Below are 24,426 nucleotides of genomic sequence, written 5' to 3' on the forward strand. Positions count from 1 at the left end.
AAAAAAACAACCGAAATTGAAAATACTGAAATCATAGTCAAAACACTCGTCTGGATATTCGGGCCCAGAGGCCTCGTGGGCACCATGAGACTTGGATTATCTGAAAAAAGACAGAGGTGCCCTGGGGAAGGATTGAGGCGGGTGAGGGTGGTGGTCCCTGCATCACCTTGGTCATGCAGAAGAGTCCTGGTCCTCCAGCATCATTATGGCCTGGAGGATCCTGGGAAGCTGGGATTTATTCAGCCTCAGGAAGGTACCAGGGAGAGCAGAGCCTGCCAGTTCTGCCATACGGACATGTGCAGGGCCATGCATGCTGTTGCTAAGGGGCTGCTTCCTGATGCGAGCGCTTTTAACAAGGCCCTGTAACTCCTGAAGGCTGCAGGGTTCCTCAGTGCTACAGTAGGCACAGATGAATTGTGGAAGGAGTGGGATTGTTTGCAAACTTCCCTGGCTATCCCGTCACAGAGCAGCAGACATCATCAACCCCACTGTTAAGCCATCAGCAGAGTCTGGACACCAGAACCTTTCCATCCAGAGGGGGATTGGACCAATGCCTAAGATTTGTGCTTTTCTTGGCTGGAAAGGGTGTGCATGTTCTCTCCTTTTTTGTGTTCTCACACTGTATGGTCCCTGTTATGGCACTGATTCTTATCCCAGCCTTCATTCCACTGATTTTTGAGCATTACCCTCCTCCCCTGTCCCCAGCTCTGGAAGTAGGTGCTCTCCAGACCTTGGTTTCACTCCCAGAGGACGGGCTGCATCTGTGTTCTGGTTCCTGATCTAGGGCTGTGAGCCAGAGCCAGCACATGGCCATATACTGTGTAGCTGTGTTTAAAGGGTGTTGTACTCAGACTAATGTGCTGTCTCCACATCTGCCTGTGTGGACGTGCCCTTTGCCTTCTTGAGTGGGCTGGGAGGTCCATTTGCCACCAGGTTGAGACCTCAGCAGCTCTCTCTCCTCCTGTGTCCAACTGCTGGTGCAGGGCAGTGAGTGGGGCAGATTCAGTGAGGTGGAGTGATGGGGGATGAGAAAGAGCCTTTCTTTTTCCCTTTGTCTTAAGGCTTGCACCAACTTGTCTTGTAAAATCTCTCCTGCCTTCCAAATCCAGTCAACATGAGTCACCACTGCGCCCATCCTTTGCCTCTCGTTGCAACACGGATGACAGAAACCATCCAACAGGAGTGCTTGAATCCATGATGAGTTTTGTTCTATTGCATAAACCTGCTCACCCTTGGCAGGTGGGTTGCTCCAGAGTCATTGCCTGGGTGGTATCCCTGCAGAGGAGTGTGGCAGCGCTGTGTGTGCCTTACAGAGGGGTTATCCAGCGTCCCAGTCCTCGTGCACGCAGAATAATGGTAGAGATCCCCTGAGTCAGTGTCCTCATCATGTGCCATGGAGCTCACAGTCGGGTTCCTATAAACTGCTGTTATAAGATAAAAGCACACCAACCTGCATAAACTTCCTGGAGGGATCAGCTTGGGGAAGGGGAGAAAAGGAAGTCTATAGGCTCAGCTACCATTTAGGAACGAGATAAAATGAAGAGGTTTTATTCTTCCCTAATTTATTCCTGTATATATATGTATGTATGCATTTTTTTGTCCGTATATTTATCTATAAAGAAACAGCCAAAGACAAATCAACCCCCAGATCCATAAAAGTGACAGCTTTTTGGCATTGCAGTGCATGCAACATGTCTGCCAAGCTGAAACTAATTATCACAGAGATGAATAACCGAACCCACTCCTTTCTTTATCGCCCTGTCTGCCCCCAGGGCTTCTCCCTCCTCCTCTTGCAGCGCCGTGCCGGCACACACAGGGTTACAGCTGCACCTGTCCGGGTGTACCTGTCCCACCGCACCTGTACCGGCAGCCAATGGGCGCCGACCCGGGGCTGCTGTCAGCAACATGCCTGCCTGCAAAACCTCAACATAAATCAAACACTTCGCAGGCAATGTCTGTGTGCAGCAGGTCCTAGGAGAGAGAAGTCATCGGGGCTTTTACCATTGGCAAGGATTTAGGGACGCGAGGAAAGATGTCCAATGAACTCGAGTAAGTAGAGCGTTTCTGTCATTCCGGCCCCCTTGCATATGGGGCTGAGCGTGTTTTTGGGGCTGACTGAAGGACTGCGGGTCTCAGAGCTCTCAGGGAATCCCCTGCAGCGGTGTGCGGGACTGGGATGTCTGCGGGCGGTTCTGCTCCCCCTCTCCTGCTGCTGCCTCAGGGAGGTCCCACTTCACACTGGCGTTATTTAGCAGGTTTTTAAACCCCAATCCCAGTTTATTTTTTTTCCCCTGGAATAAAATGTGACACATCAGGTCTGTCCAGGGGAAATCTATCATCTAACACAATCTGCAGCCATCCTGTGCTTCTCCGTGTCTTGTTTTCTTGTTTTGTGCTTTTTTTTTTTTTTTTTTTTTTTTTTTTTAAGTTTAAGTTATTTAACACTTTCTGATGAGTTTCTCTGTTTGTTTTCTTTTTTTTACTTTATTTTTTTGGGGATGGGAGAGCACGTTAAGGTAAATGGCTTCACATTATTCCATCCAATAACTGTAGTTTACTATATGAACTTTTTTTGACACCTATTTTTCAAAAACAAGAAGCACTTTTTGTTGATCCCCTGTAACTCCTTTTCCTCCACGTGTTTGTCTGCGGATGCTGATGGTTGTGTGTTGCCCCCCTGCATCCCACACAGCTAAGGAGTGTGACATCAGTGTGACGTGATGTGATAGTGGAAAGCAATGCAGAAAATCAGTGAATGCTGCTGTCGGTGCAGCCTTCCAGAGCTGCCTAGATATGTAGCCCTGTGTGGAATACGTACGTGTAACAAAACATATCCAGAGATATAGGTACAACAAGATGTATTTAAAGTATATACACAGACATGGGTGTATCTGTGTACAGATACGGCACTTCAGAAGGTTGTTTTGAAAGAAAAGCACAGAGGTGTGTGTGTTTACAGACCTGACAGAGTCAGTGTGACAGCTGATCCCTTCCTAATGAAGAGCCCTGAAAAGGTAAAGAGCGAATTATTGTTTAATATAATTACTGGGATCCGTACACTTGGGGGTCAATTAAGAATGGGCGACAATTTTTCACCTTCTGGACTCTTCAGGTGATTTGCAGTCGATGTGTTGGGGCTTCAGGTCAGGCCGTGTGTTTAATCCTGAGTGTGTGTGCACGCTGCAGACTGATGTATTGGTAATTACGGAGCGGGGCATGATGTGACTGATGAATTACATGGTTGCTTGACTCCTTTTTCTAACGGACTGTTAACCCCTGGGCCTTTCACTTGGGAAGGAGGGGCTGGCAGGGACAGCATCCCTTTGTCATGCAGCTCCAAGGACTGATAACACGCAAAGGTTGCTGCTATCTGCTCTCAGATAGCACAGTGAAAGGCAGGTGAAAGGCTCCTGTAGGTTGAACCCAGGGACACCTTTGCAGATCGCTGGGAAAATCTCCCTTTAGAGGTCCCCAGCCTGCAGCTGGAGAGAGGGTTTCCTGGGGGCAGCTCTGCAGACCCCAGGGAGGAACAGGCTATCAGGACCACAGTTAAGCTTCAGGAAGAGCAGCAGTGGGTGTCTGTGTGCCTCTCACAAATAAGACTGTAATGCAGCCCTCATGTGAGACTGAGCACAGCAGGACGGATAGCAGAACAGATCCCAGGATGGATCCAAGCTGTGGGACATGCCAGGCAGAGCTGTCAGGTACCTGCTATAGCCCCACGCACTGCTGCTGCCACAAAACCAGCAGGGTGAGCCATCTCCCCCAGCAGGGCTGCTAACCACCAGATCAGGCTGCCCAGGATCCCACCCACCCTGGAGATGCCTGAGGCCAAGCTGGATGGGGCCCTGGGCAGCCTGACCTAGCCGGGGCAAGCAGCCCATGGTGGAGGGGTGGGAGCTGGATGGGCTTTGGGGTTCCCCGCAACCTCAGTGATTCTGTGGTTCTGTGATCTTCCTCTTTGTGACTTGTAATTTCACAGGAAGGTCTGGGAAGACACTAGCGTGACATGAGAGAATGAGATGTTTTGCCTATTCTAAAATATTCTGACTGATAATTTCCATCGTCGCCTGTATTGAACTTGTGTCTAGCACTGCAGTGCGTGGGCTTGAAGGAGTTAACCAGGAGTTACTCCCAGCTGTGGTTTTGTGGTCGAAACCATGATTGCCAGAAGCAAATTTTTGTCATGCATAAGGTGTGTTATTAAAACTTGAGTTATGCTTCTAGTGAATGAAAAGTTAAAGCCCTTTTATGAAATGCTGGCAGCAAAGCACACAAGGGATAACTGCGCTGAAGCAAAGTACACTTCCATGGGAGATGTGCATTGGATGTGTTGTTTTTTTTATAAGTTATATAAAGAGGGATTTGCAAATTAAAGATGCAACAACTGCTATGCAGTTCAAAACAAAGGAGTAGCCTCCCCGCATCCCCCAGTTAAACTCAAGACTCAAAGCAGAGATAAGTCAACATTTACATCGCATCTCTGTTTTGGATCACAGTTTCAACTGATGGGTACAGTTACAGTGATGGGAGCTCCCTCCATTTCAGTCTGGCACTGGATTGTTGCTTGGTGTAAACTGCTTTGTTAGTTGCACTGCACTGTGAGCACTGTGGTGAGCGGAGTCAGTGTATGGTTGTATTCTGGCTGAAACTCTGTTGCCAATATGCAAGTTTCGGAGGCTTAGGAGATGAGGGAGTGTGGTGGCACTGATGTTTGTTGTTATCCCTCCTGCTGTTCTGGCTGGTGTCTGTGGTTACGGGTGAGAGCAGTGGGGTGTGAGGCACCTGATCCCAGAGTACTTTTTTGTCTCTGCGGTGTTTATAATCTTTAGCATTCAAAGGCAAAGAACAGGAGTTGCTTACCAACACACTTGGCTCCTGGTGCCAACACTTTGTTTCTTTTCGTTGTTTTGTCTTTACCAAGCATCTGAGCTGGGATGCATGCTCTCAAGAAATGCATTGTTTAACAGGCTTACACCCAGGATGGGATGAATCATACTTGTATCATAGAATTGTGGAATCACAGAATCACCAAGGTTAGAAAAGATGTCCAAGATCATCCAGTCCAATTGTCCACCTACTACCAGTATTTCCCCACTAAACCACGTCCCTCAGTACATCTAAATATTTCTTGAACACCTCCACAGCCCATCTCCCTGGGCAGCCCATCCCAGCTCCTGAGCATCCTTTCAGAAAAGAAATTTTTCTTAACATCCAACCTGAATCACTTGTAGGGAAAAAGCATTTCTGGAAATGCATCATGGAGTGGGGGAGCTGTGAGGGCCACAGTTCATGAACACTCCTTGGTGACCCCACAGCCTCCCTGGGCAGCCTGTGCCATTGCCCAACCATTCTTTGGGAGAAGGTTTTCCTAATGTCCAGCCTTTGGAGGCAGATCACCCTGAAACCAAGGGCTGAAGCACCTGATGTCACATTCAGCTTTGGGAAAAAGCGGCTGTAATTCCTGAGCTGCCAACAAACTCTGTGCTGTAATCTGTTATGTTAGGCAGGAAAGGCACTAACGTATCTCTTGTTTGTGAAATATGGCTGTGTAGGTGGATACCTCTGGGATGATGTTAGGTACAGCAGGGTGCCAGCAGTGTCCCCAGTGTGGAATGGACCCGGGGAGCTCTGGTTCCCAGTGCTCTGGAGCTGGGAGCAGAGTTTTGGGCCTCGTTCTGTTCTGAAAAAGACAGGGTAAAAATTAGAATGTTGCTCAGAAGTTTGGGTTTAGACATGGGGATGCTGTCCTTCCTTTCCTTCCTTCCTTTTTATGGGTAAAACCTCTGCCCTGGGATGGCCATTTGCCCTGCTCCCAAGTGTGGTCTTGGTCCATCCCCACATGCTAACAGGGGGCCCTGGGGAACACTGGGGCTATTCCAGCAGGGAGGTGAGCACGATGCACCAAACCGGGGCTGAGAACCAGCAATCTCTCTGCAGTGCTGTAAGGCGGGGGCTCTGCTGTACTGCTCTGAGTTCTGCTGCTGGTTGCCGTGCACTCCCTGTTCCCTTGACAATTTGATGTTTCTGCACTGCTGGTGTTTGGGTTGCAGTTAGAGGGGAGAGAACAAAGATGAGGAACACAAAGCTTAAAGGCCAGCAAACCACCCACTGAAACCAACAAAAGGTGAGTGTGAGTGCTTCTTTCCTACAGGGCTGATCTCCCCACCCAGACCCTATGGGTACATTCTTCTGTGTCAGCGTAGCCCTGAGTGTTTATTCATAATCAGGAGGCCTCTGTTATGGTGGGCTGGGCAGATAAACTGGGAGAACAGAGATGGAGTGGGATGGAGCAGGGAAAAGGGGCTTCTGTCAAACTCAGAGCCGTCTAGAAACAAAGAGACTGCTCCCTTCCCAAATCTGCTTTGCACATGGGATCCCAGGCCTCCCAAGAATGGAGAGCTTTGGCCCCACGGATTTGTGTTCTGCTGACTGATCCCTGTTTTGTCCGAGCCTCTGCACCACGAGTGTCTCCAAAGGAGATTGTTTTGCCCAACAGAGCAGACAGTTTGCTATCTGCTTAGCATAACTTGGCATAACCACATGGAAGAGGCATCACGGGTAGTGATGAAAGTAGAGTTCATATGTGTTTGGATCTGGATTTGGTTGTTTCTTTCTGGCATCTCTTCTTCACAGAGATTGCTAGCACTGGGTTGGAGGTGGGTGTAGAACAGATGTGATTGTATGCTGTAGTTGCTTGGATTGAGATACATGTGATGCCAAAGAGGTGCCTCAAGCCTGTTATCATATCTGCTTATCTCCTCGGACCACCCTCTTTCTGCAGGTTTGGGCTCATGAAAGCCAGAGCAGAGTGCCTGCAAAAACGGAGGATGGAGGCTGTGGTGGGGCGGTGATGCTGTGAGCATCACAGCTGTGCTGGCCTGCAAAGCCAGAGCCGCATGTGAACACAAGATGTAGGCTCCTGGGGCTCCTGTCAAACTTAATTCTTCATAAACTAGGCATAGCTGTGAGCAGTTAAGATCTTCAGCCCTTGCCCCATCTGCATCGCCCCCAAGGTGTGCGAAGGTGATCAGGAGCTCACAGTGGCTCATGGATCTGCACAACCAGGAGTGGCCTGGTTGAGGCCTTTGGTGAGGGAGAGCGATGCTCTGAAGCATTCTTCCTTGTAGCTCTTCCTTCCAATTTTCTGTTCTTTTTTTAAGCTCCTGTGTTCTTTGTTGCTACATCCTCTCATGGTGTGTGTATCTGTGTTGATTACCTGCAACAGGAGCTGCATCTCACCCTGAGAGTGTGTTGTTGCTGCCTATTCTTCCTTGAGAAGATAGGATTGGGAGCGGGTGAGCAGTCTTGCCCAGACAGGACCATCTGCCTATCGCCAAGCCAACATGGTGAAATCTGAGTCATGCCTATTGCTCACCTTGGAGATGGCAGCGGCACTGACGGGGAGGGAGGGCTGCGTGAGAAATGCTAAAGACAACAGAACTCACAGAGCACTTGGGGTGAAACCGCTGCTGGAGTCTTGTCCTGGCGCGTGAGGAAGGGGAGCACACTCATCATGTCCTTACAGCAGCACTGGGGGGCTGCCCATAACCAGGAGCTGCTGCCATGCCTCCACAGGGGCACTGACACCAGTGGGAACTGGGTGCCAGGCTGTTAGCAGTGCCTATAGCGGGTTCTCTCCTGTGCAAGGAGGGCAGGGACAGCTGATGACCTTGTGTGCTCCTGTGGGAGAGGATGGGAACCAATGTAGGTTCCCACCAATGTAGTTTCCCACTAGGTAGCCACTGTTGTGCTTAGCCAAGGAGAGCTCCTGAGCTGGGAGTACCATCAAACTGACCTGATAGGCCATGTCCAGCTGTGACCAGAACCTTCAGAACACTAGATTCATCCCAGGATGAATTATCTTTCTCCAAATGGTTCACTTAAAAGCCTGGGACTTACTGCGAGCATATGGAGATTCTATGGAAACAATGGAAATACCTTTTTCCTTATGAAAAAAGCCATTCAAATGCAGCACAGGGGACGTGCATGTAGGATTTGCTGGAGGGGAAGGAAAGGTGACCAGTGTTTGGATAATTATTTGTCTGGCAACTCATTCACATCAGGTAGAGAGACCTGGAGAAAGTGCCAGAGGAGAACAGAAGGGACAGTATTGTGATGCATTACTTCTCAGCACACATAGTCCCATAAGCCTCAGCTCTGACAGGTATTTTGTAGGGGAAGGGAGTGTGCTGAGACTGACCTGTCAGATTCCCTCAAAGAGAAATCACCTACAAATGACTGAGAGAATGATGGCCCTCTGTGCGGCCCCCAGCATGACCCTGGCCTGGTTTTGAGATCTTGGGTTTTGGGGCCCAGACTGGGAGCTGAGAACCAGGAAGGCAGCCTTCCTCCATTGCAGCAGTGCCTTTCAGAAGTCCTTCCTGCATCCAGCTGGGTGGCATGGAAATTACTGTGGAAAACCCATATCCTTCATCCCCTGCTCCCTCTGTCTGGCTCAGTTTTAGATCTGTGCGTCTGATGAAGAATGACACCATGAACTTCCAGAAGTTCTCCTACAGTAATGAAGATGAAGCCTGGAAAACCTACCTGGAGAACCCCCTGACTGCAGCAACTAAGGCCATGATGAGGGTGAATGGAGATGATGACAGTGTGGCTGCCCTGAGCCTCCTCTATGACTACTATATGGTACGTTACTATTGGGGCTGGGTGTCCTGGGGGAGTCAGTCACACAGGACAAGTGTGAAGGTAAAACATGCTGAGCCCCCCAAGGGGGTACCCATGCTCTGAGCTCTCTGTGTCGGTCATGCAGTGATCCTTAGGAAACACCCAGCCATAGAGAGCTACTGTTGTCCTTAGTCACAAATGTAATCTGATCTCATTCTGCATAATGAAGCCGGAATGGGGTGGAAAACTGTACATGAGTGTCTTGGGTCTCAGGATGGGGTTCTTTGTATATAACAGCTTTCTGATAAGAAGTGGGGATGCACTGAAAGACACAAAACTGAAACAGCCAGGTGTCTTGCGTACTCTCCAGCTTTCTCTCTCTCAGCGCTACTTTAGGATGGGGCTGTATGAAATGCAGGTAGGATTTAGACCTGAATGGAACCAACAAACTGATGTTCCCATTCACCTGGGTGCTTTTCAGTGTTGTTCTGAGAATACGATGTGATGGGTTGCCTCAGGTTACCTTGGCAATCTATGTCAGAACCAGCAGGATGGTCTGGGTCTCCTGCATCCTCACCCAGTGTTTATTATTCACTTGGTTTTTTTATACGTGCCATGCAGACAGGGTGAAATTTGCCTCTGCTTTCCATGAATAAGATCTACCAATAAACTAACCCTTTGTTCTGCCTTGTTCTAGGTCCCAAAGGAGAAGAGGATTCTTCCATCGGGTATGATGGGACGTAATGAACTAGGAAAGAGGTGAGCTCCATTTTTGCTCTCTCTAGCTGTCTCATTCTCCTGCAGCTGCTTGCATGCATGATAGGTCTCCTTGCTTGCATAAAATAAACATCAAAGCATAGTGTTATTACCAGCAACAGTGGAGGTTATTAACTCTGAGACATGTATTAAAATTCTTTAGGCCAAATCCTAAGCAGGTATACATTGAGCTACCCCCTTTTACACTACTGAGGGTCCGTCTTGTTGTGTTCAGAAGGAGTTGCACTGATGTGCAGTAGCTGAAGAATTTGTCTTTATTTCCTATATTGTGCCAATCAGCAGAGAGAAGGTAATGGTGAAGTCCTCTCCACCGAGCTCATAAGGGTTTCTGTTCCGACTGCTTGCAGTCTCCCAGGATTCTCTTCCAGTGAATCCCATTTGTCCTTTGAGGTTTTCAGATAATTAACTATGAAATTAATAGCTCATTTGCCACTATGAATTCAGTTCCTCTTCCTGGATGCTGTGTACTTTGGCAGCCTTTTCTGGTTGTCTGTTTTTAAATCCTCAACAGAATAAGCCTCTTAAATGGTCTGCTGTTCCTTCTTCGTTATTAAGTTAAACTATTTTCTTCTTTCTGAAAGACTTCTGGACCATATTTACAGCAGCGGTATATTTGTTAACTACACAGATTCCAGCACGTACCCAAATGTGAAAGTCTTGAAGCTCCCACTCACTGAGCTACCCGTTCAGCTCTAAAAGGTGTAGGGGGTGTTTTGTTTTCTGAGCTTGGTGACGGGGTTAACAAACTGTCTCTTCCAGCAGAGGGGAGCAGTTCTTGGAATGCTGCACTGAGGGATGGTTTGTTGGGTGGGATGGGAATGAATTTTTGTCCACATAGAAGTTATCTTTCTCATCTTCCCCCTTGCTTTGAATGTTTAATAGCCCATAACAAGAAATGGTGGATATAGGCCCTGGACCCGCAGTTCCCAACCAAGTCTAAACCATATTCTCTGATTCTGTGTGATTGGCTCTTACCTGCAGAGCACCTCTGGCTCGCACTGCAAAGTGTGTGAATGAGTGGAGACCACCCTCAGCCCTGTCAGATTCGCATACCAAGCAGATGTACATAGCTAGCTCAAGGTCACTCAGCAGCCAGTCTGTGCAGCTTGCTCCTCAGCTGTGTACCGGGGCATCTGCACCTTGCTCTGACAACTTGCTGGGGGTGGTCCGCTCTCTTCCCTAGTTTGAGATGGACCCTTTTCTCCACCAGGCAGTGCCATGGAATGGAGTATGACTCGGATATCTCATCTTTTGACGGCTCAGCCCATCTCATGAAGCTCTTGTCTGAAAACCCTTCCATGACCCAAGAATATTGTGAACCACAGAAGAAGAACGGCTTAAGTCTTGAAGGCATCCCTACTCCACACAAGCCAGTCATGCTTCCACCAGGAACCAGCAAGCTGGATGCCACCCCAGACACCTATGTGGTCCCTCCAGGGGACTTGTATGACAATAGCTCATTGAACTCCCTCTTCGAGACCAACTCCATGGCCACACCACAGCAGAGGTGGCAGCCAGACAGCACTTTCAAAGAGGATCCTCAGGAGGTCAGAGCTGCAGTGGGTTGCATGCTGGCAGTGCTGGGGTACAAGCACAAGAATGTAATTTGGGATTTCCTCATGCTAGAGTCAGGGGGAGCTTTGCTTGTGCTTTAAAAGCTTGATGGCATTCCCACTGAATTACTGGGGGTCTTACATTGGTTTTAGAAGGCTTTGAAATGAGGCCTCTGTTGTAATGAGTGGGAGAAGGTGAACAGACAAAGCAGTGAAAGATTCTAAATGTGACTGCTTAATTTCCACTTTTCCATAGTCACTACTCTTCAGCGATATCCTCAAGCCCCAGCCAGAGCCACCCTGCTCCGAGAGTTATCCTACAGACGGAGTTAAGAGGTAACTGCCAGTCCACACTCTCTGTGTTTCCAGTGCTGCGTACCTGTCCTAGGGAATGGCTGCAGCCCTCTTACTGCCCCAGTACTGGCCTTGGCAGCAGCCACAGCAAACTCCGAGATCTTTTGCAGAGAGGTTGTATCTCAGAAGCAAGTTGCTCTTCACTGATTAGACACAGAGAAGTTACAAATTTTAGTATTTGGTGTTTGAAGTAGAGATTAGTGTTGGAAGGGTTTTGCTGTGAAGTTACTGCCTCTCATTCCTAAAACATGGGAGATTTCACTGTTTCCCATCCTTCTCTCAGAGAAAGCTTTTCTTGCTCTCGATAATGTACCAAACCTCCAAGTAGGCATTATCCCACCTATCACCTTCCATTTGCGTCCTGAGTTGCCTGACTGTGACTCAGCTATCAGCTGTGGGGGTTTTACCACAGACAGCAGCTCGCATTTATGAATCAGAGGCTTTCTGCTTGCTTTCTGTTCCCGCACTGAAGGCTCTCCTGGATCTAGAGAAGAGAAACTGCCAAGTCTGTCTTCAGAGATGGCATCACAGGGAGTTGGGCAGGAAAAAGAGCGGGTGACTAAACAGGAATAGGGGATATCCCCATCCTGCAGCTCCTCCTGTTTCTACAGGACTCATTAGGACATATTTCTCCTGGGTTATCTGTTTACGAGTGTGAATTTGGAGACAGGAATTTGAGTTTAGGATGTTTTGAGAGTCTCATTTGCAGTGCCTGTTTTGGTTTGTTTGAGTTGTTTGATTGTGTGCTGTTTTTCAGCAATCCACACAAAAAGATGGGTCAAAGCAACTAAGGACTCTATGATTCAATGTGAGATGGGAATAGGGCAGAGACTTCTGTGTGTGCAGTGTTTGTCACCTGTAAGGATGGAAGCATGCCATGTTTTGCTTCTGAAGTGAAACAGCAGTGTGTACTTATTGATCATTCTCTCTTTGTTCAATACAAGTGATTTTGAATACACCCTGGGGTCGCCCAAAGCCATTCATATAAAATCTGGGGACTCTCCCATGGCCTACCTCAACAAAGGACAGTTCTACCCCATCACGCTGCGGGCAGCTGGAGACAGCAAATGTTTACACTTGTCCTCAAATAAAGTGAAGGTAAGAGACAAGCTGACAATTTTGCTGACACATGCTATAATCAGACATCCAGCAATTGTACTGGCCTGGGAAAGCAGCTGAACATGAAGAGTAATAGCTTTGTGGCTCATGTTGACTTAAAGTGATGAATGGGATGGATTCACTCATAGCAAGCTAGTCCTCTGATGCACAGCAACAGCCTTCGTGTAACCTGGCAGCTGAAACCTTTAACAGTCAAGTTTGGGATACACAAAATGCCTCCCCAGCTGGTGGTTGGCTGAGGGGCCTGGTAGGAAGACAAGAGCTGGAGGGAAGTGCTCTGTCTTGCTTCTGGTGTGTGTGGCCAGGCCTCAGGCACCTCCAAGGCTATGACTGAGCTTGAGCTTCCAGCAAAGACTGAGCTATATCTAGGAGCTAGAATGTGGACAACTGAAAGCTTACATGATGCTGGAAACTTGGAATGTTTCTGGAAAGACCTTCTAGAATGTCACAGCCTAATACTTATTGCAGCACTGCTAACAACTCCCCAGTGTGGGATTCCTTGGTGTCAGTGGAAATACATGGACAGTGCAAGTAGGGGATGTATAGGGAACCTTGGTTCTGTTTTGGGCTCTGTGGCTGCATGTCTGCATGATCACGGTCAAGTCCCTTCCCTGTCTGCCTTAGTTTCCTCAGCAATGTAACATTAATGGTGACATTAAGCTGCCCTTGCCCTTGCCTAGTGCATGGATGCACCAGATGGAAAGGGCAGTGAGGGCACCAAGCACGAGACTGCTCTGTGTACTGATATGGGATATTCTCACTGTGTTACAGAGTGTTGTGATGATTGTTTTTGACAATGAGAAGATCCCGACAGAGCAGCTCAAGTTCTGGAAGCACTGGCATTCTCGCCAGCCCACAGCCAAGCAGAGAGTCATTGACGTCGGTATGAGGATGGCTGTGATGGGTGGGTTGGGTTGACAGCTTCTAGCATTGGTTTACTGCATTTGCAATACACAATAACACTGTTGCAGCTCAAAACTCTGGCCTGGGGGGAAGCAGGCTGACCTGCTTCAGATCCCTTCTGTCTGATGAATGGTCCTCCAGGATTTAAAATGTTGTTTGCAGAGTGGTGGGATATGTGTGAGGAGTCCAAAATACATCAGAGAAGAGTCTCAGTCTGAGGAGCAGAAACTGCTGAACTCTTTTGTCTCTTAGAGATGTGACCTATGGCCTCTAGGAATCTGAGTTAAGAAAGGCGTTGGTACTGGTTATCCTTCTCCACTGCTTGCACACAGGGTTTATAGCTCGTTGTGCCAGGCCAAAGGCTAAGGATAGGGGTAGGGGTAAGGTTAGGGGTAGCACCTTGCAGAGCACATCATGTCTCAGAGTAGGACATGTGGTTGTTCGAATTTAGAACCAATGTACATTGGCTTTGTAAAAAAACACTGCACATGCAGCAGTTGCCAGCTTGGACGTTGGGTCATTTCTGGCCTTACAGATGCATGCTAAGGTTTAAGCAGTCGTCAGCCAGTCAGAGGAAGACTTTCAGGGATTGGAAAGCCCAGGGAATGTGAACAGTTCTGCAGGCAGAATATAAGCTGCTTCTTCATTGTGTTTCAGCTGACTGTAAAGAAAACTTCAACACAGTTCAGAACATCGAGGAGTTGGCCTACAACGCACTGTCCTTTGTGTGGAACATCCACGAAGAAGCAAAGGTACAATCTGCTTACAGAGGGAAAATGGGAAGCCCTAGGCCTCCCTGACAGGATAGACATGTCCCTCCACTCTCTGCTTCTCAACTGAAAGACAGAGAAAGTTTGAAACCCAAACAGTGCTGTTCCAGTGGCCCCAGGTAGTGTTTGTCTGCTAGGACAGCAGGGAAGGACACAGTGTTTCTCTGTGTGTTTAAGCATTGCCATTAGCTAATAAACATTCTGGCTACACCTGAGACTGGCTCAGTGATGTTTTCTTAGTGCTGATGGATAACTCTTGAAGAAAGCCCTTTGCATCAGGCAGCGATCAGGGCTCTGCTCACATGTGGGTGAAGCCTATTTAAATAAACTGCAGCTCAGGGAACAAAGCTCAGGGAACTCTTTCAAGGCAGAATTTTGGTGCAGAAGTGACTGACCACCCTTTTCTGAGTTGCATGATGTGGAAGGCAGCGAAGCAGGTCACAAGATCCCTTTTGACCTTACAATCTGCAAAGCTTATATCAACATTTTTCCTACAAAGAGAAAGAGCTCTGCTGTCGCTTCTGCATCTCTTTGTGTCTCGTTAATGCTTTGCTTTCCAGTGCAGATTGAAAGAAGCATATAAAAAAATAAAGATAAAAGAGCAAAGAAGGGAAAAAAAACAACAAAAAAAACCAACCACAGATTCTGTCTCCCTGAAACTGGTAGCTTGGGAAAACTCTGGTTTGCTTTGGAATCTCATTAAACCCTTCTTTTAGCCCAAAGGTGACCTTAGTCTTTTACAACCCAAGAGGTTAACAAATGTCTTCAAGGCAAAACTGTCAGAAATGGAAATATGTCAGGTATGTGGCAAGCCCTCAGGGGCACCTCAGCAAAACTGGATTTAACTCTCAGCAGAAACTCTGTACACGCATTGGCCTGGGGCTAGTAGGGGTGAGACTTCAGAAAGTTGCTCTGGGAGCCACAGTGTGAGGGTGTCCAGTGTCTGGGTCCTCAATGGTACCTGTTACTTCTTTTTTTGCAACTAAACTTCACACCACAGAGAAATGGTTTATTTTCTGTATGTAGATATTGAGTAGATCTGATGCTGGATTTCAAGGCTGAAATCCTCAGCCAAAGCCCTGCAGAGAGAGCTGTGTGAGCTTCCACAGCTGCAAATCTGTTCCCAGGGAGTCTGGTGGAAATTTCAGGGTCATGCAAATGAGTCGGTAATTTGGAGATACAATGTGGATAACCTGCATACAGCTTTTCTTCATAAGTTCCCACTTGGAGGTAACTGACTCCATACTTGTGACCAGGGAGACCAGCAGAGGAGGAATATTTGTTTAGCTAACAACAGTGATTTGTGATTCTTGAAAGATGAAGCCTAGACCTTCTCCCTACCTCCAGGGCACTGCTGTCTGAAGGTCATTTGTTCAGCTGAAAGAGCAGAAATATCAGCAAGAACGTCCCTGGACAGAGTTTGCTTCTGGTCTGAACTCTGCTTCTGATCTGAAAGGACAGACTCTTTAGCAGGATTGGTGCTGACAGAACAAGGGGAAGTGATTTCAAGCTCAAAGAGGGTACATTTAGGTTAGATATAAGGAAAAAATCGTTTACACTGAGAGTGGTGAGGCACTGGAACAGGTTGCCTAGTGATGTGATAGATGCCCCATGCCTGGACACTTTCAAGGATAGGTTGGATAAGGCCTCGGGCAACCTGATCTAGCTGTGGTGCCCCTGTTAATTGCAGGGGAGCTGGACAAGATGGCCTTCAGAGGTCCCTTCCAACACTAAGGATTTTTATTCTATGATTCCCTAAACTGATGGGAGTGGATCACCCAAGTGTCAACAGAGAGCAGGAGACAACTGTGGATTTATGATCTGTTTGTGCAAAACTCTTTCTCCTGGAGAGCTGCTATGGGTGATGGGGGAGAATCTAGTTTGAAACGACCCACAGCTGTGCTCAGGTGGGGAACCATAGCCTACATGTACAGCCAAGGCCGGGAATGTTGCAGTTTGTCTTGTGAGCTCCTTTTATTCCACCAAACTTCTGATGGACGTTTGAGGATGTTTTCAGTGCCAATAAGCTGTAGCCATTTCTGTTTCTATTTGCAGGTGTTTATTGGGGTGAATTGCCTGAGCACTGACTTCTCCTCTCAGAAAGGAGTGAAAGGTGTCCCGCTGAACCTCCAAATAGACACTTACGACTATGGTTGTGGGACCAACCAGCTGGTGCACCGCGCTGTCTGCCAGATCAAGATATTCTGTGATAAGGTACAACGCTGCTGAAAGAAACATTAAACTCCAGGAGTTGAAACAGAGAGGTTGTGAGAGGCCAAACAGTGCAGCAGGCAGTGTGGAAGGGACATGGTTTAGTGGGAGCTATTGGTAATAGGTAATAGGACTGGATGATCTTTTAGGTCTTTTCCAACCTTGGTGATTCTGTGAAGGGCACTGATGGCTCAGCACATTTGATTGAGCCATCAATCAGGGACAGGGAAGCCAGGATGTGTCTTCACCACTGAGAGCTTTGTACAACAGAGCCCTAAGAAAGTTTTCTCCATTTCAGGCCTACGTGGGATTGTACCTTGTAATTAGTTCTCCAATTCTGACAAGTTTTTAAATAGTAGTAAAGATGAGAATCTCTTCTGAGGTAGTTCCCCAGACATCCTCCCATGGAAATGTTTCTCACAGCTATTTTTGTCCATATTCTTAGTTTCTAAAAATAATTATTTATTTATTTATTTTAATAATTACAAATATGAGAAAGTTCAGTTCTCTCCTTTTTCTGGATGGCCTTTAGGAGGTCTCTGAAATGATCACTTTTATAAAGGCTGCCTTTAGGGTGGCAAGGCACTGGCACAGCTGCTCAGAGCTGTGGGTGCTCCCATCCCTGGAGGTGCCCAAGGCCTGGTGGGATAAGGCCCTGGGCAACTTGAGTTGGTGGGGGCACCCAGCCCATGGCAGGGCTTGTAACTGGATGGACTTTGAGACCCCCTCCAGCCTCAGCCATTCTGTGACTCACCTTCATGTTCTTGCCAGTAAACCCTCTACTGCTAATGTTATGTTAAAACTATCAGTGCCCTGATTTTTGCCTCATGTTTCCCACAGGGAGCAGAGAGAAAAATGAGGGATGATGAACGGAAACAGTTCAGAAGGAAAGGAAAATGCCTGGACTCCAATAACAATGGTGAGAGCAATGTTTGTCACCTGATCCACGGGGGCCTGTTTGTTTACTTCCATGAGATCTGGCCTGGAGTATTGTCATGCCTGATGAAATCAGCCCCATTCAGAAACAGCTTGTCAGTCAGGTCTCATCCTGCCCAGACTCTCGAAGCCCATTATTGATACTAACCAACCCTTCTGAACTGCCATGGGATTGTGGAAGGGAGCAGTCCTGGAGGAGATGACAGTGAGCAGGCCCTGAAGATCTGGATCTGTTGGGATCTATCTGTTTTCTAATATTTCTATTGGGAGATGTTGGGCAGGCACTTCCTCACTCTGCATGTAGTCACCTCTTAAAAGCCTGGACTGAAGTGAACTGCACTTTCTATCTGTAGGTCTGAAAGGCTGTTTGCTCTCTGGCTTCAGAGGGAATGAGATCACGTTCCTGAGGCCAGAGACTGACCTCGAAACCCAGCCAGTCCTGTTCATCCCCAACCTCCATTTTTCAAACCAGCAGAGATGTGGCACGGTAAGTCCTTTTACAGAGCAGCCAACCTGTTGCTTTCATCACACCCATCATTTCCAACCTGATCAGACCCCCCCAGCATGACTTGTGCTATATGAAAAAGAAAACCAAACCACAGCTCTTCTGTGGAAATATGGTAAACTTGAAGGTGCAGCTGTCAGGAGTGGCCTAGATGCCATGCAGCAGTGATGGGCAGGATTACCTTTCCAGGTTCCTCGCAGATAGTCCTGTGGTTTACACATCTCATCTGGAGCCATGGAGGATGAGAGGGGTGGGAGAAATATTGGCAGAAAGTAAACTGTAGAAAAATACAGCCACATCTGTCCCAGTGCAGGAGACATCACTCACTGCTCCTCTGCCCTTCTGTCTGCCCTTGAGCCTGAGACATCCTAGACATAGCCTCCTCCAGAGCTCATCACCATTTCCTTCATGAAACAACTGTAGTGGCTGCTGTACTGATACATCACAGCAAAAACAGGTACTGGAAGAATGTAGTGTGCAACCAGCCATCTTGCTGAGGAACAGTTGGTCCTTGATCCCAAGAAGGTTATGGGATTTGAGCTGCTTTTTGGTGTAGTTAGATATGTGTTCAGGTCTCTTCTAGGCAGAGGAGGGGAGTCTAAAGAGTTCTTTATGTCATTTTTCATTTAATCCAAGATGCCCATAGAGTTTAATTACATTCCGAAGGAAAAATGGATGGACTGGGAGAAGGGGAATCACATTAAGAGTGTGCCCTTGTGTTCCCTGCCAGCTTTGTTGTTTCCCAACACCACAAACTAAATGATCAATGTTTCCTTTCTGTTTCAAGGCTCTTCCTCCTGCTGTTCCCAACTCTGCAAACAGGTAAGAATGCAGCAGTCTGTATTCTCCGTCCATCAGCTGTTCTATTTCTTTGGGCATATTATGGCAGATTAATATCTGTAGTACATATCTGTAGATGGAAAATAACAGCACGGTGTCTCCCTGAAGCCCTTGAGCGTCAAAGTATGTGTTAAAGTTTGGCTTAGGAGGTCCTAAGAGGACACTACTTTCCTCCCTGTCAGTGAGCCCCTCCACCAGGAGTCTGGCCACTGCTGTTACTGAGACCAAATTTGAAAAGAAGCAAAAAATAAATAAATCACAGAATGATGACTGACGTGTTCACCTTTTCACTGCTATAACAGAACCTGGAATGAAGGAGAAATCACACTTGTAATGAGCTTAGTGTGGGGAGAAGCAGGGATTTACCCCTTGGCTTGATCCACTGTCTGGTAACAGAGCGATGAGGACATGGAGGCAGAAAAGCACTTTTTTAATTACGTGGTACCAAAACCACTGTCCACATTCACTGACATCCCCATATGCACTAGGCAGGAAGCTGCAGATCCGGACATACTCTGTGGCTGTAATTACAGAATCAATATTTAATTGCTGTGTGTTTGTTGGGATAATCAGTTGTTCAATCAAAAGTCAAACTGCTGCCACTGTTTTGTTTGCTGCTATATTGTTCTGTCTTCTTGAGAGTACCGTGTTCCTCTGTCTCAGGCTGCCCCTAAAGCGGAGCGGGGCCTCATTCACAGATGAATTTGACCCAGTACCTCCAAAGCAAACCAAGGAAGAAGATCCTCAGAGAGGTAAGCTTTGGGGTGGGAACTCTTCTTGGATGTGATGTTTCTTTGGACTAATGTAGCTCTGGATCTTGAAGCATGTGAAGCCACATTGCTGTGTGTGAAGAGCCCTGACTCAGTACTGTGCTTTATCCATTTCAGTGCTATTGTATGTGCGGAGGGAATCAGAGGAAGTGTTTGATGCTCTCATGTTGAAGACACCGGATCTCCAGGGCCTCAGAATGGCTGTGAGTGTTTCCCAAAAACAGTGGCATGTGAACAAACCACAGATCATAGGGTGCTGGCACGTGGCATACAGGAAAGTGGATATAAGGCTGTTTTTATCTGATGTTTGCTTTCTTTTGAGAATGGAAATGGAAATTGTGAGGACAGGTGAAGTCTACCCACAAATGCTTGCTATACAGTGTACCACAGAAGAAGGGAAGAACACACAAGATGGATGGGGCTCTGAACACTGATGGAGTTGGGGGTGTCCCTGTTCATTGCAGGGAGTGGGACCACCTCTAAGAATCCCCTCCAACTCAATGATTGTATGATTCTATGTTCTGTTCGGAGCATCGTGTATGTGTCATCTTGTGACAGCAAATTCTATTGTAAAGCTCCCTTCCCTTGCTGGCCACGTATGTGTGATGCGAAGGCAGCCCTGGCCTTGTGCTGGAATTCCCTGTGCAGTGTTTGTGGAGCACACAGCCGTATTTCTGTGATGACCGTCATCAGTGTCCCTGATAACCTGCCTCTCTCTGGGGCTTCCTAGGAAGAAAACAAGCAAAATCCCAGGCTGAGGACAGCTTTACAACTGCACTTCAGGCCTTGTTGGTTTTTACAGACTATTAAAATGGAGTCTGAAAAATGTCAGCACAGACGAGTCAGAGGATTCAGAAGATTCTTTGCCATCTTTCCCCTCCATCATTACGTCACCACAGACAGTCAAAAGCCACTACTGAAAACACTTGTGAGAAAGCTTCATGGCTTCCATCAGCTCAGCGCCAGACAGAACCATGCTCAAATTGTACTGTTCAAACCATTGATTTGGCCTTTTTTTCTTCAGTAAAAAGGAGGGGGAATCCTTTGCTGCCAAATACCTTTGACTCAGTGTTATCTTTGATGTTTATCATAGGAATTTCATTTTACAAGTACCAAGAATTGCTGTGTTTTCTCTTGCAGATTTCAGAAAAATATGGGCTGCCCGAAGAAAGCATTTATAAAGTCTACAAAAAATGCAAAAGAGGGTAAGCTAGTCTCTCATCTGCTTTTATGCTACACCTCTACAACCCCATTCTCTTTGGTACCCTGCCATAGGGTGAAATAGCATTTTAACAAGATAATAAAAAGGAAAGCCATGTGAGGTCTGCACTGTTTGGAACATATAAAACTCAGCTATTTGGGGGCTTTAAAGATTTGGGATTGTGGTTGTTTGTACTATATTTGTATGGAGTGTAAAGGCTCCCAAGGAAAGGTGGATGGACAAAGGAGGAATGTTTGGGGAGTTTAATGGGTGACCCCTTATGTCTCAGTCTGAAAGGCAGAGGTTTTAAGAGTACTTATCTAACTGTCATCAGAGATGTATAAGTCTTTGCCTCTTCGAACCAAACACCTGAGTGTCCCTGTCCCAGAGAGAGATCGTACCCATTGAGTAAAAGCCTCAGTAGAGAACTGGGGAGCTCTCAAAGAGCAGAGCCCTCTGCATGAGCAGAGGACCAGCTGCTGAATCTTCTGTGGAAGGCAGCAGTCATGCTGTAGGGCCAGGTGCTACTCTAAGAGGTGTTTTCCGGACTGAAGAACTCTTCCTGGATTGTGACCCTCTCTGGCAGCAAGTTCTCCCTCCAGCTGCTGGAAAGAGAAGGGCTCATAAATTCCCAAGTTATTTCCATAGAGCTAAATCCAGAGTCCTTCTTGCAGAGCAAGCAATATACAATCAGGCTTTGCAAGCACCAGTGACTGCCTGGGAAATGAACTCATTGTTTTTACTGGCCCTAATCCCAATTTTGAGCGTGGGGAGAGACTGGTAGAAAATAGAGGCCGATGACAGGTCCTGCATTATGCAGCCCTACATTCCCACTAGCACAGCCCGCAGAGTCGTGTTCCACATAAAAACACAGGGGAGCAGAGGCCAGGGGAAGCTGAGAATTGGTCCGAAGTTCTGCTTCTTCATTCAGTTTCTGGTTTCATGAAATGAGAAGGTCCTAAGGCTCCCTGGATGGGATCTTCCAGCTCATTTGGTCTCACTATGACTTGATCCCCCACAGGACCTATTTGTTCCCAGAGCTAAAGTGAGGCTTGTAGGCAGCTGCAAGGTGGGAAGAGAAGCAGAAGTTTCTCCTCCACACTGTGGTAACACAAAACTGATTAGTAATGAAGCAGCATGGGCCATTTTTAACATGAAATCTGCTTGGAGAGGGCTGTGCCATGAGACTCTGTGGTGCGATTACAAGTGGGAACCCAGAGCATGTGGTGCTGTCAAACCCTCCAGGTTAAGCTGCACCTTGAGCCTTGCAACACACTATGTCTGACCCAGCCGCTTCTCTCTGTTCTTTAGGATCCTGGTCAATATGGACAACAACATCATCCAGCACTACAGCAACCACATGGCCTTTCTCCTGGACATGGTGGAAGAGGAGGACAAGATCCAGCTCATCCTCAAGGAGCTATAAGGAGCCACAGTGAGCTCTTACTGGGACTTCTCTACCAGCTGGCACGTGTGACCCAACAGAGCTCTCAGCCCAGAGTCCCACCTCATTACTCTACTTGAAAACTGCCAGCGGGGTGGGGCCTTGCAGTGCTGGGCCAGAGATGGCCTGGAAGATCGGCTACTGAAGTGAGCACAGAACTTCTCTCTGTTTAGTTTATTATTATTATTTTATTTTATTCCCTTCTGGAGACAGGCCTGACCTTCTGTTTCCAAGCTGGGAAGGCGCAGCTGCACTGACGTGGCTGCTGGCTCTGGACAGCAGTGAGGACAGTCTCTGCTCGCCATCTGCCTCAGCCATGGTGGGTCCAGCCGCGGGCTCTGGCTTTCTCCCAGCCCATCAGTCCCATAGAAGCCTCCGACCATTTCCAGTAGGGCTGAGCCCAGCTCTGACCTTCTCTGTTCGCAGAGACTTTCACAGATACGTTTAAAAATCACTGTTAAACGGACATTGCTTCCACACCCTCCACCACCATCTCTCTGTAAATACCACCAAGGCCTCTGTAGCCCCCGTTTATACATTTCTAATGTATCGTTTCTTTTATATTTTATATGTGTATAAATGTGCATTGTTTTATATTTGACTCAGTACGTTGACACAGAGCATTTCAAACACAGGCTGCTTCACGTTTCTCCATGAACTCCTTTTGTAACTGTGTTGTTGGTTTTGTTGTTTTGGATATTCCATAGTAATAAAGATTCAGAGACAGAACACAAACCATTTTAACTTGGCTCTGGAGGTCTGAGTCAGGAAGGGCCACAGAGAAGCAAGGCAGGGAGAGGACCACAGAGGGACAGAAAGGACTCCAGGTGGGTTTTGCTCCAAATGTTTTTTAACAGTGCAAGAAGTCTGTCATTCTAAACAGCCTCAGCTCCTCTTGTGTGCAGAGGTCTGTGTCTGGATATACCTCCCTCCACCTGTGCTGTGCTGCCCGAACTCCTCACACCTGCTGCCTCTTAAGCACCGTGCCTTCACCTCTGGGACTGCTGTGCTAGAAAACAGCTGCAGCTGCCACATAGGTTTTAAAAAAAAAAAAAAAAAAAAAAAAAAAAAAAGGGGAGGCCTCCATTTTCTCATTAATCTTAAATGACTGAAAAGTGGGAACTTTACACTTCCCTTTTTCTGTTTAACGCTCTGATTTTCCCATCTGTGTCAGAGCAAAAGGCACATGAATCCTACAATCACAGAAGAAAGGAGCTCTACTCCCACTGGGAAGGGGGTTTTGAGATGTTGAAATGTGTCAGCCTGGTGAACTTTGGATTTCTTGTTTGCTGTTATTGTGATGAGGAGGGTCTTTGAGATGAGATTCAGGTAAGTCTGAAGACTTATCTGCCACTGAAGATCTCAGCGCTCTGTGCTCCTTCAACTTCATATCCCAGACTCCATCTTCAGCAGGACTTCTCTCATTCAATATCTGTTCTGTAGGGCTGTGCCTACCTACAGCCCTGCTACAGCCAAATTTCAGCTTGAGTTAAAAAGAAAACAGGCACACCAAGAATCCCACAACACTTGGAACAGATGGCTGCAAAATCAGCAGGTCCCCTCAGCATCCCAGCGCATGAAGCAGGGGCAGGAACAGGCTCTGCTCCTCTTGGGAAGGCCTCTGCAGCAGGACTGCCTGTCCTGGGCACTGCCATGGCTGGTTGCTGCAGGTGGGTTGGATCCTGCCAGGCTGCTGGACAAGGTAAGAGCAGAGGTCTGCTGCTGCCTGTGGGAGGGGAATGTGCTAGACAAGAGGGCATGTGGAGAGGGGAAAGATTTCCACGCCTTCAGAGGGAGCAGTATGGATTTAGAAGGGCTGCAGCTTTGTGTTGGTTTTAGTCTTTTGAGTTGTTTGGGGATTTTTTTTCTGGTGTGTGTATGCAATGCCATGGGTTCTTGCTGACTGCTAATCCCTCAATTAGTTGCACTAAACATCCGAGTTTCAGAGCTAACTCCCTACTGGTGTAAACAAAGTCACTGTCACCCATTTGATTTCTCTACGTAGTCACACAAGTCTAGCTCTGTGGACTCTAGTAATATTACTTCTGATTAAAAACAGCAAAAGCTGTGCTGCTGGTAACTGGGCTCCCAGCACAAAAATGTGGAGCCTTGCTGGATTGTATGAGGGTCCGCTTCATGCTGGCTACAAGATTATACTAAGTTTTGCAGGGTAAGAGCTGTCCAGACTGGAGCTGAGCTCATCTGCACTATTCAGATGACTTCCTCTGTTTGCGGGAAGGTGGCAAAGATACATGTACTTTTCTGGTGCAGGTTCTAGGTTAGCCTCAATTTATCAGGTTTTTAATCATAGTAACCATACTGCATGCAGGGAAACGCTGGTTGCTTCATGCCAGTGTCAGAACATGCCCTGCCATCACAGGGAGGGTGGGTGTTTTGCTGACTGCCTTAGTATCG

At 47.4% G+C, this 24,426-nt stretch overlaps 1 protein-coding gene across 2 annotated transcripts; it reads left to right on the plus strand.

Moving 5' to 3' along the window:
- The first annotated feature begins 1,758 nt into the window (after positions 1-1,758).
- On the plus strand, positions 1,759-22,743 carry GRHL3 (grainyhead like transcription factor 3). Of its 2 annotated transcripts, none has more exons than XM_072355294.1 (16): positions 1,759-2,049; positions 8,463-8,649; positions 9,326-9,387; positions 10,616-10,952; positions 11,215-11,294; positions 12,257-12,410; positions 13,203-13,314; positions 13,992-14,086; positions 16,160-16,318; positions 17,156-17,234; positions 17,605-17,738; positions 18,544-18,578; positions 19,260-19,348; positions 19,484-19,569; positions 20,507-20,571; positions 21,879-22,743. In XM_072355294.1, exons 1-16 carry the CDS (start codon positions 2,033-2,035, stop codon positions 21,991-21,993), a joined length of 1,806 nt encoding a protein of 601 aa, XP_072211395.1. In that variant the 5' UTR covers positions 1,759-2,032; the 3' UTR covers positions 21,994-22,743. The 2 variants fall into 2 exon arrangements, with proteins under 2 accessions (XP_072211395.1, XP_072211396.1); XM_072355295.1 differs by lacking the exon at positions 1,759-2,049 and adding an exon at positions 6,021-6,127.
- The last annotated feature ends 1,683 nt before the right edge of the window (positions 22,744-24,426 follow it).

This window comes from Excalfactoria chinensis, chromosome 22, assembly GCF_039878825.1.
Source record: "Excalfactoria chinensis isolate bCotChi1 chromosome 22, bCotChi1.hap2, whole genome shotgun sequence".
Taxonomy (NCBI): Eukaryota; Metazoa; Chordata; class Aves; order Galliformes; family Phasianidae; genus Excalfactoria; species Excalfactoria chinensis.